The 16,333-nt window shown below is 35.9% G+C and overlaps 1 protein-coding gene across 3 annotated transcripts in view; it reads left to right on the plus strand.

The window, feature by feature from the left end:
* Positions 1-16,333, plus strand: part of MKLN1 (muskelin 1) — a 279,842-nt gene that overhangs the window by 199,017 nt on the left and 64,492 nt on the right. For all 3 annotated transcript variants that reach the window (XM_037513287.2, XM_054692672.1, XM_037513281.2), the window contains 2 exons: positions 1,601-1,793; positions 15,234-15,311. In XM_037513287.2, the coding sequence (XP_037369184.1) occupies positions 1,601-1,793; positions 15,234-15,311 (271 nt within the window). The remainder of the gene's footprint in view (positions 1-1,600; positions 1,794-15,233; positions 15,312-16,333) is intronic.

Below are 16,333 nucleotides of genomic sequence, written 5' to 3' on the forward strand. Positions count from 1 at the left end.
TGCTGCACTCATCCGCCTGTGCCACCAGGGAGGCCCTTCTTAGTTATTTCTATAATATATAATTTCTTACAAGGTAGAAACGAAATATTTAAACTTTAAAAAAATCCCCTTTGTGGTGTTATGTATATGATGCTTAGTGTATACTTAAAATCTTCAAAATTCTATTGGTTCTTTTAATAAAAAAGAACTAAGCTTTTTTTATACTTGAAATAATTTTCCCTAAGTCCATGGTCTGTGTGTATGTTTATTTAAAATGCTTGCTCTAACCTCTTGATGTTGTAGGAAGTTGCTGATTCACCTCTTTTCCATAAAACTGTGGAGAGCTTATTTTTGAGAACTTAAAATTGTTGAGCTTCATTTATTTTTCAAGTTTTCTGTATTTATTGTGATCCTCTAGAATATAATCTTCACCTTCCTTTGTGTTTCAGTCCTTGTTTGAAGCTATTATTTTATAAATCCTCTCCTACTATCTATTTATATACATATAGCCTGATAGAAAATTTAAAATGTGAATGTGATTCAGACTCCTCAGCTTAAAGGTATTACTGTTTAATAGATTCTAGATAGTTATAAGCCTTTGGAGGCCAAGGGTAAGATATTATTAGTGTTAACTTTGTATACAGAATCATTCCTTTGTGATTTGATGAGGAAAAATCTTGGTTAATGACAGTACTTATGAAAAATGTTTTCATAACCTTTTACTAGTAAAAAATTTAGCCAACTACTAAGTGTTTTGTGTTCCAGGTCTTATTAATCTTTCTAAAATGTAGTATTTAATTTTTTGCCTTATTAAAGGATAGTGCTTCAAATAATATTTTTTGTTGGTTATCAAGCTTTGCTTCTGTGTCATTAGTTGTATACGTAGGAAATTTGTGGAAATCTCATGACATTCTTAAAGTTACTCTTTTGAAAAATTATACGAGTTTGTGTTTTGGCATTCATCTTATTGAGGGGATAAGTAAATTGAATATTCTTCTTTTGGAATTCTGTTTGAGATTTTTACTTATAGCTGTTTAATAGATAAGGTAACCTGTGTTTAGAAAAATTCTAAAATTTGTGATGATTTTGAGTCACAAGTCTGTTGTGAACATGAAGTACATCAACTTTTGGTAATATCTATCATTTGAGTAATAACTAATTACTGAGAACCAAGAACAAAATGTATAATTTAATTTATCTATATTATTTAATGATCTCTGTGCTTTTAGTAGCAACATTGTAATCTGATTAGTAAAAGATGGAACTTAAAATTTTTACAATCTTAATGAGCTTTGATAGTTTTTCTGCTTTTCTTGAAAATGCAGGCTCTAAGAAATAGACATGATTACCTTTTTTATATCCATTATCTTCATGAAATATACCTATGTATATCTTTGTATGTTTCATATCTTTCTGCTGCATACTTTGTGACTTTTGGAAAGTTATACAATTGACTTTCAATTTTGCCATTTAAAATTAGAAATAATAATGATACTGATGAATAGTACAATGCTTAGCACATAATAATTGCTTTCTTTAAGTTAATTAATCATTCCTTACTGTTTCCTACGGTAATAACTAAGCAATTTTTTTTTTCATGCTTTCTCTTGTGTTCCAGTAGTACCGTGAACAGGAAGCCATTCGCCTTTGCCTAAAACACTTCAGACAACACAACTATACAGAGGCCTTTGAATCACTACAAAAGAAAACCAAGATTGCCCTAGAACATCCCATGTTAACAGATCTGCATGATAAACTGGTGTTGAAGGGTGATTTTGATGCTTGTGAAGAATTGATTGAAAAGGCTGTAAATGGTATGTTCTAAACATATAGACCTAAATTAGTTATTAGTGTGATTTCAATAAACTGGAAAAAAATTTCTTTTAAAAGGAATATAGGCTTATGCTAGTTATTAGTTCTCCCTTTTATCTGTCTTTTTACTCTGCAAAATTTGTGAATTCCTGCATTAGGGACTCCTTTTATTTATTTATTTATTTATTCATTTATTTTCTTACATCATTGTTCATTTTTGTGGAGTATTTAATTTCTCCCCTCAGGTGTGATTCGCTGTAAGTCTCCCACCACCATATCACATGTGAACCATCACCATAGTTCTTGTGCTCTTCCCTCCCCTGTTTTGACCCCTCTCCCTCCTCATCTACATAACTCAGCTCCATAATTTGCCTGCAAGTGTTATCTTTTTTTTCTGACTCCTTATTTGGTTTCCCTATATTCCTCCTGTAAGTGAAACCATCTGATATTTTTCTTTTTTCTTCTGACTTAGTTCACTGAACATCATCCCTTCCAGCTCTATCCATATTGCTGTGACTGGCATGAGTTTATCTTTTGATTGCTGAATAGTATTCATTGTGTATATATACCACATATTCTTGATCCAGTCATCTGGCTTGGGGCATGTAGGTTGTTTCCATAGCTTGGCTATTGTGTATAGTGCTGCAGTAAACATAGTTGTTCAGGTTACCTTTCAAATTAATGTTTTTGTGTCCTTTGGGTAGAGTCCTAGGAGTGGAATCACTAGGTCATATAATAGCTCCCTTTTTAGTAATTTGAGGGTCCTCTACACAGTTTTCCATAGTGGTTGGACTAGTTTACATTCCCACCAGCAGTGTAAAAGGGTTCCTTTTTCTCCACATCCTCTCCAGCTTTTGTTGTTGCCAGTTTTTTTTTGATAAAGGTCATTCTCACCGGTGTATGTTGGTACCTCAATGTGGTCTGGATATGCATTTCCTTGGTTATAAGTGATGTTGAGCATTTTTTCATATACCTTTTGGCTGTTTGCATTTCCTCTTTAGGGAAGTGTCTTTTTAGTTCTTCTGCCCATTTTTTTTGGCTGGGTTGTTTACTTTGTTTTTGTTGAGTTGTGTGAGCTCTTCATAGGTCTTTGAAATCAATTTTGGATTTCTTTTTTTAATATAATTTAGATCCATCATATAACGAGACTTGAAAACAGTAAGGAAACATACTTCATATACCAAAATTTAAGTTATCATCCTAGGAAACATGCCACTTAGGAATGCTGACAGTGACAAGCACTGAGCCATGTTTGGAAAGGGCTTTTCTAATGTTACTTTCAGTATCACTGATCTATTCCTTTAAGCATTTTTGTTGATAACAAATTGTAATATTTTTAATACTGTTTTTTGGGGAGGGGGTGTTGGCAAGGTTGCAGGGGAAAAAGGAACTCTCAACCACTCTTGGTGGGATTGCAAGCTGGTATAGCCCCTGTGCAAAAACGATATGGAGATATCTCACGCAAATAAAAATGAAAATTCCATTTGACCAAGCAGTACCACTATTAGGTATCTATCCTAATAACATGAACAGTTTAACAGGAAAAGATCTGTCTACACCTATGTACATAACAGCACTATTTACAATTTGCCATATCATGGGACTAGCCCAAATGCCCTTCAGCCTTTAAATGGATAGAGAAACCGTGGAGCATATGTTCAATTGAATATTATTCAGCTATGAAGAAAGGAAAAGTGGTGGACTTTTAGCACAAAATAGGATGAACCTTGAGGTGATTATGTTGAGTGAAATCTGCCAAATAGTGAAAGACAGGTTTTGGGTGGTTTGAGTCATTTGAAGAATATAAATACCTAAAGAACAGTTACATGCAAACAATAGAAGAAGTAAAAGTTTGAACTTAGCAAAAAATAAGATAATGGTTACCAGAGAAAATAGGGGAAAGGGTGGAGGGGATAGAGCACAGAGGCAGATGGGGTATGGGATTGGGTGGTTTGGTGGAGACAATAAGTAAGTAAATAAGTAAATAAATAATAATATAAAGGAACAATTCAGTTTTAAAAAAAATCCCTGTGGGGGAAATTCCAATTTCTCTCAATGGGAATAAAATACCTATCACACAGAATATTTTTAAATTAAAATAAAATCACAGCCTCCCCTGGTGGCGCAGCGGTTGAGCGCTGAACTGCGAAGCTGCCGGCAGCCACTGCAGCGCCGGTTCGATCCCCGGCCTCCGGGCGAGGGTCCCACATGGCGTGGCAGACCTCTCCTGTGGTGCCAGCTGCTCCCCTCAGCAGTGTATTTCGTCAGTCTGCCTGTTCTGTTCCCCACTCTGACTCTGGAGAATTCTCTCACCCTCCCGCACTTCTGACTGTACCCAGTGCTTGTATAAATAAATAAATAAATATTTTTTTAATAATAATAAAATAAAATAAAATCACAGGGGCCTCCCCGGTGGCGCAGTGGTTGAGCGCTGGTTTGCGAAGCTGCCCGCGGCCTCTGCGGCGCTGGTTCGATCCCCGGCTGCTTCCCGGCCACCGGAGGAGGGTCCCACATGGCGCACAGACCTCTCCTGCCGCCCGCTGCTCCCCTCAGCAGCGTACTTCGGTCCTTCTGCCTGTTCTGCTGCCCGCTCTGGCTCTGGTGAATTCTCTCACCCTCCCGCGCTTCTGACTGTACCCAGTGCATGTATAAACAAAAAACAAACAAACAAACAAACAAAGAAAGAAAACATGCCTCTATAAATAAATAAATAAATAAATAAATAAATAAATAAATAAATAAATAAAATAAAATCACAGAATAAAGAAAATACCAAACACCAAATCTTATCTTTAAGGCATTTAATATTTTGTTAAGGGAAATAAACAACAAGACCACTAGCAATTTTATATAATTCTTAGGCTAAGGAAAATTGTCTTTTAAAATCATATCTTTAGCAGTATACTCAGTTAAGAGAAGCTGTAACAATCAGGTAACTAATACTAATGAAGCTTAATTAACTTAATCTTCCAGCTCTAGAAAGGAAACACATTTAGGGAAAATTGGTAGTAACTCTGTCCTTGAGACTTAGAGCCAAGTCATATTTTTTTGTACTCTTCAACTGGTTTGGAGCAGTGTTTAGTTGATAAACATTCCTTCCAGGGTTGTTCAGTTTGCTGCTGACTTCACTGATGATGATTTGTTGGACAAATAAGGAAGTAAATACTGCAGGGTTTTTTGGCTTCTGCTCTATTGAAAACATAGCAGAGAAGGGTAAAAAGTTCTTGCTTGCTAAACAGGAAAAGTCTAAGGACTCAAAAGCATCTTCCATCAAATTTTTTGTAATGGAGGAAACAAAAACTACTTTTAGTACATTTTGTTAATATACCCTTCAAGTATAGTATGTATTTTAAGAAAGTGTCTGGCTATAATAGAGTTCCTATTTGGCTAGAAACATCCCTACATTTATATTTAATTTCATTAAAAGTGATTCCTGAATAAATAATTGCTGCTTCCTCCCTGGCAGTGCTAGGGGGACGAGTAGAATTCAGTGAGGATGGGTAGAAATAATCACCCAGGAACTGGAAATAGTCAAAGAAAATCCCCTTGCAGTATTAATCTTATTTGCTATTAAAATAAAAGTTTGCTTCTATGAGATAAAGGGGGTGGGAGGGAAGGTTTATGAAAGTGGCCTGAAGTTTCAACTTGTCTTTCCCTCCCTCCCTCCCTCCCTCCCTCCCTCCCTCACTCCCTTCCTCTCCTTTCCTCTCCCTTCCTCTCCCTTCCCTTTACTCTCTTTTCCCGCGTTCCTACCCTCTGTCTTCCCATCTATGTTCTTCTTTCTCTTTCTTCCCTCCACTCCTTTCTTTCCCTGTCACCCCTTGGTTTCTGCAGTTGTTGTTAATTATGTATATATAGAGGCCTATTTTCCTCTTAAACTTTTTTAAAGTGAGATCATGTTGGAGTTACCTTTTTGAAAAGGTTGTGAGCTATAAATTTCACATTATTAATAGACGGGGGACTTTTTATATTCTATATTTGCCCTTGAATTAACATTGGTAGTTTGTCTTTTGAGGAGTATACCCATTTCATCAAAATTGGTAAATTTATTGGTATAAAGTTGTTCAGAATATTGTTATGATATTTTGATGCCTTTATATCAAGTCTTTTTTTTTTTAAAGTTACTTTTTTATATATAGAGGCATGTTTTTATTTTTTATTTATTTATTTGTTTGTTTTTTGTTTATACATGCACTGGGTACAGTCAGAAGCGCGGGAGGGTGAGAGAATTCACCAGAGCCAGAGCGGGGAGCAGAGCAGGCAGAAGGATCGAAGTGCACTGCTGAGGGGAGCAGCGGGCAGCAGGAGAGGTCTGCGCGCCATGTGGGACCCTCCTCCGGTGGCCGGGGAGCAGCTGGGGATCGAACCGGCACTGCAGAGGCTGCGGGCAGCTTCGCAACCCAGCCCTCAATTGCTGCACCACCGGGGAGGCCCAAGTCTTATTTTTGATAATGGTGATTGTTATCGTTTTTCCCTTAAAACCTGTTTAGAGAGCTATCAATTTTAAGAAAACAGCTCTTGGTTTCTTTGTTTTGTCTTTTCTGTCTCTTTTTTCATTCTTTCTATTCAATTCACTTCTGCATTTATTTTTATTATTTCCCCTCTTTTACAAACTTTGATTTTAATTTGTTCTTTTTCTATCTTGTTAATATGAAATCTGAGGCCATTAATTTCAGATCCTTCCTTATTGCTGTAGGCATTTGGTTTCAGTTTTCTTAGTATTGCTTTAGCTATATATCACAAATTTTGCTATGTTGTGTTTTCATTTTTTAATACACTTATGCATAATGACACATTTTTCTCTCCAGTCCTTTTGCCTTTTTCCCCTTTGTGCTTAATCTTTTTTTTTTTTTTTAAGATTTATTTATTTATTTATACAAGCACTGGGTACAGTCAGAAGTGCAGGAGGATGAGAGAATTCATCAGAGCCAGACCGGGGAGCAGAGCAGGCAGACTGACGAAATACACTGCTGAGGGGAGCAGCAGGTCTGTGCACCATGTGGGACCCTCACCGGTGGCCAAGGATCGAACTGGCGCTGCAGAGGCTGTGGGCAGCTTCGCAGCCCAGCGCTCAAACTCTGTGCCACCAGGGGAGGCCCTGTGTTTAATCTTTTGATTAAAATATTTAGTGCAAAGTTGAGGTGACATAATAGTGGATTTTCTTGTGTAGTTCAGGGCTTCAAAAGAAATGCTTTCATTATTTCATATTTCACTCACATATTTGGAGATCTTGAATAAGATTCTTAGATTGCTAACAGTTTATATTATAAATGGATTCAATTTTACCACTTTTTGTTTTACCTTTTGTGATATGACTTTTTCCCTAATTTTATTATATTAATATGTGAGTTTAAAATGATTGATTTTCAAATGGTAAACCTCAGATATATTTAATTTTGCATTTCTCAGATGTGCTTAACTTCCTCATATATATTTTGGTGCTCTTTAGATTTAGATTGACTAGTGTTTTGGTCAGGTTCTTCAATGGTTTGTTTCAGTAAGGTTGTCCCTGTAATTTTTCTTTCTTCTTTAGGTTAAATATCATTATTATGCTAACATCTTATAATGGGTTGAGGAATTAATTTGTTCTTTTGATTTTCTGATTATGTGTAAGATATGAATTACTTCTTTTCTCTTATGATTGTTATAACTTACCTTTGAGTTATCTGTGCTTGGAATATTTTTTTGCCTATCAGTGAAATTTCTTTAAACATTAGACACTTTAGGGTTGTTGTTCCTTTAGTGCGACTTTAACAAATTACATGTATGCTTCCTTCGTGTTTCATTTTCTCCTTTAGCCTTTTAAACTGCATAATTACATTGATTTTATCAAGTGGCTATGAAGTTTTTAATCCATTTCCATTGCTATATTATTAGTAAGATTGTCTTTTCTTCTTTTGTCTCATTCTTCATTTCTGTGATTGTTTTTCCTTTAACTGAAAAATCATGCTTTATTTACTTTTGTTCTTTAATCATATCTTTTCCAACGTCTTATATCTCTACTTAACAGTGATTTTATCTCTAATTTCTGTTCATGTTTTATAGAGAATTGCTTACCTTTTTTAAACATATATTTATAGGAAAGTTTTTGGCTGTTTTCATCTATTACATATCTACAGTTTCTATTTTATTTTTTTATTTTTTAAAGATTTATTTTTATTTATTTATACAAGCACTGGGTGCAGTCAGAAGCGCGGGAGGGTGAGAGAATTCACCAGAGCCAGAGCGGGGAGCAGAGCAGGCAGAAGGACCCAAGTACACTGCTGAGGGGAGCAGTGGGCGGCAGGAGAGGTCTTAGAGCCACGTGGGACCCTCCTCCGGTGGCCGGGGAGCAGCCAGGGATCGAACCAGCGCTGCAGAGGCTGTGGGCAGCTTCGTAACCCAGCACTCAACCGCTGCACCACCGGGGAGGCCCTACAGTTTCTATTTTATCAGATTCATTTGTCACTTTTAAATTTTTCTGCCTTTTTATAAATTTGTATAAATCTTGAGTTGATTAGTTTTGAGTATTATTAACCTTTCAGTGAGATGAGTTTTTTTCTAACTAAGGAGGTCACGAGTAGGACTGTGTTCCAGAATAGCAAGATTTTTCTGTATGATATTGCTTTAGTCTTAAAATATTGCTTTATTCTTCTTAACTCTACCTGAGATGCTAAATCCCTTTTTATTTTCCCACCTGACTGCCAGTCTGTTTCCAGAAACATGGCTTCTTTCCATAATTCCTGTTCATTCATGCCTTTTTGCCTTGTTTATGCTGTATTCCCTTGCCTTATAACTTATCCTTTATATTGATTCATTTCCAGTTGTTTATACACAGACAGATCTTCCCTTTTTTTTTTTTAAAGATTTATTTATTTGTGCATACAAGAGCTGGGCTACAGGCCAGAGATGGGGGGAGGGGAGGAGAGGATTCACTAGAGACAGAGTGGGGAACAGAACAGGAGGACTGACTGAAATATACTGCTGAGGGGAGCAGCGGGAGAGACAGGAGAGGTCTGCTGCACCACGTGGGTTTCTCTCTGCAGGGGATCGAACTGGTGCTGTAGAGGATGAGGATTGCTTCATAGTGCGGTGCTTAACCCTTTGCGCCACCAGGGAGTCCCCAAAAGTACTTTATAAATTTAGTTCACAGGGCAGATTCACATGCTTCACTTTTATATTTATTTTTTTTCATTTTTTTAATTGAGGTCACACTGGTATACAATATTCAAAAACAGTATAATGGGTGTTGTCATATTGGTGTAGATTAGAATGTAACTTTCTATAGAGAGAGGCTAAATATTTTTGCTGATTCATATAAAATATCTAGAAGTAAATATATAAAAACAAAAGGCTTTAACAAGACCTTTCAAAAATTAGAAATATAAAGAATATGGTGAGATTATATGGAATGCAGGTGTCAAACTTTCATTTGTTTTTAGCTCTTGAAAAGGAATTCTTATACTTAAAGCAAGGGATTACAAGTAGTTTATTTTGAAAAAGTCTTTACCCACCTTTAATGTTAGCAACATTTTTATTGAATCCCTCAAGAGATTTTAAGTTTATGACAGATTTCTCAAAATTAAACTTGTTCTAATAAAAACTAAAATTTCTTTAGCCTGTCTCATGGATTTGAAACAGAATTTATTTACCAAACCCTTAAATACTTGTATTGCTTCTTTTCTTTTTGAAGGCATAAACTAGATTAAGCATGTTACTTAATTGAAAATAGCTCCTAAATGTAACTGGGTCCACATCAAAAATGGACTATTTATTGATAGTCCTGCTTACCTGGGAAGAGGCAATGTCGTTTATTAGAGTAGGTTAAATGAGGGTCATCTTTAATTTGTCATGCACTCTGCAAGGTGCAAGAAGTTGTGTTTATTTTAAGCCCTTATATATTTTTTGTTTGGAGTGATTAGATGATTTGATGTTATAAAATACAAGAATGTCAGAAGTTAATAACAGTTGAATAGTTGTAGTATAGATGGATGTGAGAGAGCTGGAATTTATGTTTCTGGCTTTTGTGTTGTATGTTAAGCCATAATTTCTCCAACAGAAGAGGTGTTTGGTTTGGTTTTGGTAGAATACTTAGCTTCCCAAACTAGCCATTACTTACATGGAACAACTTCTTATGACAGCAATTCTTCTGGTTAGTGAGTGATCTGCAGTAGTGACAAACCAGTGTTTGAGAGAATAAATGAAACATTGAAAATAAACTTTAGTCACGGTAGCTAGATCTTTATTTAAGAGTTATTTTTTTCCTTTAAATTGTAAATGACATAGTTAAACTGGCTTGGCTCTATTCTTCTTTTATTGTATTGAGTTAAATATTATAGTAGTATGACCTGGTATGGTGAGTTGTGTTTCCCAGTCTATTTTCATGTGTTATTGAATAGGTAATTTTGCCATGTCTGTCATTATAGTGTTTTGTTGTTTTTTTTTTTTTGACTAGGCATTATTTTTAGTCTTTTTTTTTTTTTTTTTAAAGATTTATTTATTTATTTATACAAGCACTGGGTATAGTCAGAAGTGTGGGAGGGTGGGAGAATTCACCAGAGCCAGAGCGGGGAACAGAACAGGCAGACTGACAAAGTACACTGCTGAGGGGAGCAGCGGGCGGCAGGAGTGGTCTGCGTGCCATGTGGGACCCTCGCCTGTGGCCGGGGATCGAACCAGCACTGCAGAGGCTGCGGGCAGCTTCGCAACCCAGCGCTCAAACACTGCGCCACCGGGGAGGCCCCCATTATAGTGTTTTATCATAGATTATAACTTAAGAAACTAGTTAGTCTCTTATATGTGTGTTAGTCTGTTATATGTGTATCTCTATAATTATATGTAGTTTATGAGGAACTGGAAAGATTTTGAACTTCGGGACTAGGCTAATTTATACCTTTTTGATTATAATCCTTTGGCATGTTGGTTAATTTCTCAAAACCTTGATTTTCTCTTCTTTGCAACAATTAATAGTAATCATTGCTTTTTTTTTTTTTTTTTTTTTTGGTATTACAACAAACCTTTATTTGGGACCTTAGGATTGCAATTTGGGGGTTATGACTCAAGGAACACTTAAGCTGAATGCCCCTGCATGAGTTTATTTTACAAAGTGAATGAGTTAATCTTTGTGATGCTTGTACACAGTGGGTACTCAGAAATAGTTAATTCTTTCTTGTTTGGTAAAATCTTTTTTTTTAAAGCTACTTCCAGATTTAACTTTATATAATTTTCTTCAGATTTTCCAGTAGTTTGCACAGAGGAATTAGAGCTATCAAAGATAATTGTGTAACCTTTAGGCTAGTGAAAACTTAAAAATTTATTAGATGGCAAGTTAAAAAATTCTCAAAATGTTTTTTTTTTAAAAATCTTTCTTTCATCACTCTGAACAAGTGGAGTGACTTGACTGGGCATGATTATGTACTAAGAATATGCTTTATCTGAAGTAGAAGTTGTATGAGCAGTTTCTTTTAACATAAGGTACTCAGTAATATTAAGGTAACTTGCAGGAAATGCCAACCCATTTGCCTAGGAAAGTCCCTCCCACAACTTGCCCTTTTTTTTCTCTTTGTAAGCATTTATTATATACTGAGCATCTCTGATACTCTTTAAAAAAAAAAAGATTTATTTATTTATACAAGAGCTGGAGAACAGGCCAGATGCATGGGAGGGTGAGAGGATTCACCAGAGACAGAGCGGGAAACAGAACAGGCAGGCTGTCTGAAATACACTGCTGAGGGGAGCAGTGGGCAAGACAGGAGAGGTCTGCCACACCATGTGGGATTCTTGACTGCCAGCCAGCATTGAACTCACACTGCAGAGGCTGCAGACAGCTTTGCAGCGCGGCGCTTAACCCCTCATGTGCCACCAGGGAGGCCCTGATACTCTTTTATTAACTATCATTATTTGGGGAAAAATTAGTTGTGTCTACCTAGAGTAAGATCTCGTAATTTCTAATATTTTATTTTTTTTAAAGATTTATTTATTTACACATACAAGAACTGGGGTACAGGCCAGAGGTGAGGGGAGTGAGAGACAGAGTGGGAAACAGAACAGGTAGATTGACTGAAATACACTCTGATGGGAGCAGCCGAGACAGGAAGGGTCTGCTGTGCCACGTGGGTCACTTCCCTTGCTTGGGGATCAAACTTATTCTCTAGTGGCTGTGGTAGGTTCATAGTGCTGCGATTTTACCCCTTGATCCACAAAGGAGGCCCCTCTGTTATTTTAAATTTGGAGTACTTAGTATTTAAAATTTTACAAGTGATATCCTCTGCAAGTCTGATTGTAAACACTGGACATATTTGGCTCTCTGCCTTTGTTAAAACAAATTAATGTCAATGTACAATGCACTGTTCGTAGAAATGTGGATGTGTCTAGTGAACTGTAAGAAGAGAAATTTCAGGGGTAACAAAGGATGTGAAAATGGCTTTTATTGGTAATAACAGTTCTCCTAAACTTTAGAAAACAGTTCCATATATTTAGTTTTTAGTGACTTCTGGTGATTATAGTGCTAAATGCAAACAAATGGGAAAACAGAAATATACAAAGACAAAACCCCAAATCACAAATCATCTTACCCTGCCAACCAAAGAAGATCTCTTAACTTTTTGATTTGTCAGTATTATATCTTTTGCCCATTTGTATGTCCATGTGTATATGTACAAAATTATCTTATGAAAGTTACGAAATGTTTGAGTTTTCTTTTTCCAAAACTTTCTTTTTCCAAAACTTTCTTTTTCCAAAAACTTTAAAAATTACTGGCAATATTTTTTTAGGGCAGTTGAGCTTGATAGTAGAGAAAGAGCTTGAAGATCAGTCAGGTGGGTTGAGTGTAAGTCTTTCAGCTTAGAGTGGGATTAGAAGAGTTGGTTGAAGAAGCAATTGGAGAATTTAATTTTATTTGCAGTGTTAAGAATGACTTTAAGATCAGGGTTGGGATTCTTCATCTAATTAGAACTGTTGCTGTGATCACTGCCTTCGGAGTTCTTAGAAGAATTTCCCCCAGTGGATTGTGATTTCTCTTTCAAAATAGTTACAGAAAGCTTAAGGAGGAAGAGGTGATGGAGGCTTTTCCAAGATGAACTTAGGGTGGAATCAGCTAAAAACACATAATCCCACTAAATATATTGACCCTAACAATGATGGGATCCTAGTATGTCAGAATTTTTTTTTAAAAGATTTATTTATGCATCTAAGAACTGGGGTACAGACCAGAGATGCGGGGGGTGAGAGGATTCACCAGAGACAGAGTGGGGAACAGAACAGGCAGAGTGACTGAAATACACTGCTGAGGGAAGCAGCAGGCGAGACAGGAGAGGTCTGCTTCGCCACATGGGTTGCTCCCTGGCCGGCCGGGGATCGAACTCGTGCTGCAGAGGCTGTGGTTTGCTTCATAGTGCAGTGCTTAACCCCTTGTGCCACCAGGGAGGCCCAAAAGTCATTGTCTTAAATGAAAAATTTTAACTCTCTGCTCAAGGTTTTTATGAAATAAGGATTATTTAACTTTTATGTACCTTTCTCAAAACTGAAGAAAATTTAATTGCTGTGTTTCATTTCTCTGTAATTCTGATAAGTTTACTATTAACATTTTCACTATCATGTATTATTGTTTATAGGAATTACGCAAAATTTATCTCAAAAAAGGTTTGCATTGGTTGAGGTTGGAAGGATGGCACAGGAATTGTCAAAAAAGTCGACAGGAGAGTAGATTATATGACAGAAACACTAAAATAAAATGTAAACCTGCTTGTTTTTCTTTTTCTTTTTTTTTTTTTTTTTGGATTTAATGTTTCATTTTCTTACAACTTTGTTAATTTTTGGGTAGTATTTGATTGTTCCCTTCTGGTGTGGTCCCTGTGGTTATCTCACCACCACAGCACCCGTGATCCATCACCACAGCCCCCTGTGCTCTTTACTCCCCCATTCTGACCCCTCTTCTTTCCCCTGCTGTATGCCTCACATCTATTGTCAGCTTGCAAGTTTTGTCTTATTTTTTTCGCCGACACTGGTTTCTCTATATTCCACATATAAATGAAACTTGTTTTCTTTACTTAAAACATGCAGAATATAAATACTAATTTATGAGTGCTAATTAAAAAGAGAATATTAGAACTTTCTTTTTGTAAAAATTTTGAAAAATCCCAAAATAAAAGAAAAAGAAACTGAATGAGGACATGGAATGGAAGTTTCCAGTTAAAAGATCTGAAAAGATGAAAACAAAGGGTGTGGTTATAGTTGAGCTTCATAATTACTCACAAAAAAAAAAATGGGGGAGTGTTCTCTAAATTGCACTGTTTTTAGCAAGTATACAAGTCAAGAAGAACAATCAGTTTTACTTTTTTTTTTGAAAAGTAGTTTACTTTCAGTGACTAAAAGAAGCTAGAGAAAAAACCTTAATTCAAATTTAAATCAGAGTGAAACTATGGAGTTTATAGTAAAGGTGACTTTTAAAATTATCTATTTGTGCTCTTGTGACAGGATACCCCAGTTTAATAAGTATAGAAGTGGTATATAACAAGAAGTCCAGAGGTAAAGTAGATTTCATACCCGGTTGGTTTTTGTCATCCAGTTTCTTTATCTCTTGATGTTCTGTTTGTAGAGGTTATTCTCACACCTCTACAAATTGGCTGTAGTAGTAGTATATATTGTATACAAATATGAACATTTCCTGATTAGTGAAAGTAAATTTTTCTTCTCTGTATGTCCATTTAGAAGTAAGGAAACAAACATTTCCTAAGAGTCCCCTCCAAAGATCCTTATCTTTCATTTTCAGAATTGGAATTCCTAGCATTCTTCAACTAAACTTTGTTGAGGGTCTTGGGATTAAGGTGGGATAATTATTTGAGGTAGAATAATGTATGGGGGGAGTTCAGTCTCTATGATCATTATAGTAACTAGGGTAACAACTCGGAAGAAGTAGATTAAATATTTATTGGTGAAACATTCAGGAGTAAATAAAACATAGTGAAACATGAGTTACAGCTCCATCAATTTAAGACCTGTGTGATTTTGGTCAAGTTTCTTCATACACATTTGTCTGTCTATAAAGTAGAATTGATAATACCTTAGGCATATAGTTGTTTATAGATTTAAATAAGACAACATGTATACTAACATTTAGTAAGTATCAATAAAGATTTAACTTGGGTTATTTTCTTGAAGATACCTTCCAAAGGTCTAGATCACAATTGTTGAATTTCCCATTTCCTTCTCTAGTTTCTGTGTATATAAGTGACAAAAATGGGGAAAACCTAGTAGTTTCAATATGAGCTGTTCCTAACCAGTTTATTTTCATGGTTGTGTCAACTAATTTATATTTGAGGTAGATGAAAACTACAGTGGCATGTTTTATTGTATTATTGGCATATTAGTAATTTCCCTTATCTCTATATTTTGATGCTTTTTGCTATGATACAAACTCTAAACTGTTGAAAGTTTAATTCTTTCTCATTCTTTGATATTTGCAGATGGCTTGTTCAATCAGTATATCAGTCAACAAGAATATAAGCCACGGTGGAGTCAGATAATTCCCAAAAGTACCAAAGGTAAGCCCTACCTTCTAGGTTGTGGGTACTTTTGCTTTAATGTCTCACTTTCATTTTTCAAGTTTGACAGGACATAGACATAGGGGCCTCCCTGGTGGTGCAAGGGGTTAAATACAGCACTGTGAAACTATCAGCAGCCTCTGCAGCACGAGTTTGATCCACAGCTGAGTTTGATGCCCGGCCAGGGAGCTACCCACATGGTGCAGCAGACTTCTCCTCTCTCGCCCTATGCTCCCCTCAGCAGTGTATTTCAGTCTGCCTGTTTTGTTCCCCACTCTGTCTCTAATGAATCCTCTCACACCCCGCACCTCTGTCTATACCCCAGCTCCTGTATGCATAAATAAATAAATATTTTTTTAAAAAAAAAAGACATAGTTTCCTTAACTAGATGGCATAGTTAATTATATTAAAATATTTTAAAAACTTTTTTGTTTTACTGCTATCACAGAAGGTTGGGTGGTTTTTATACAGAATAATACCATAAGCTGCCTTTATAGACACACTATAAAATTGTAAGTTGTGCTATAATGTCAAACATATGTTCCTGAAAAACCTTAAATTCTGCAAACTCATTCACTAAAGCTAATAGGACTTATGAGAAAAGTAGAAATGGGCATATCTAAACCTATAGAACTTCATAATCAGGTACTGATAAAAACTAGTGTAGTAATTCTAATAAAAATGAATACTAGTACAGTTAAATCTTTAAACCCTGGGGTTCATATTTCTTCCTTAGCTGTAGACTCTAGTGGGCTTTGCTTCTGATAAATACGATTTTCATCAAAGCTTAAAAAATTTGTTCCTGGATATAATCTCCATTAAACTATTTTTTTATACAGGAGGAATTTTGTCATTTCTTCATCTGCACTCACTGCTTTGCCAAATGGCTAATATAGTAGAAAGTGTAGTAAGTCTTAGATACATTAAAGAAAGGCAGTTCTATCATTGTTCAGCTTTTTTTTCCCTATGGTCCTCATACATTACTAGGCCTTCATACATTACTAAGGCCTTCTTCTTAATTG

The sequence above is a fragment of the Talpa occidentalis genome, unplaced genomic scaffold (genome assembly GCF_014898055.3).
Source record: "Talpa occidentalis isolate TD23 unplaced genomic scaffold, MPIMG_talOcc4v2.1, whole genome shotgun sequence".
NCBI lineage: Eukaryota > Metazoa > Chordata > Mammalia > Eulipotyphla > Talpidae > Talpa > Talpa occidentalis.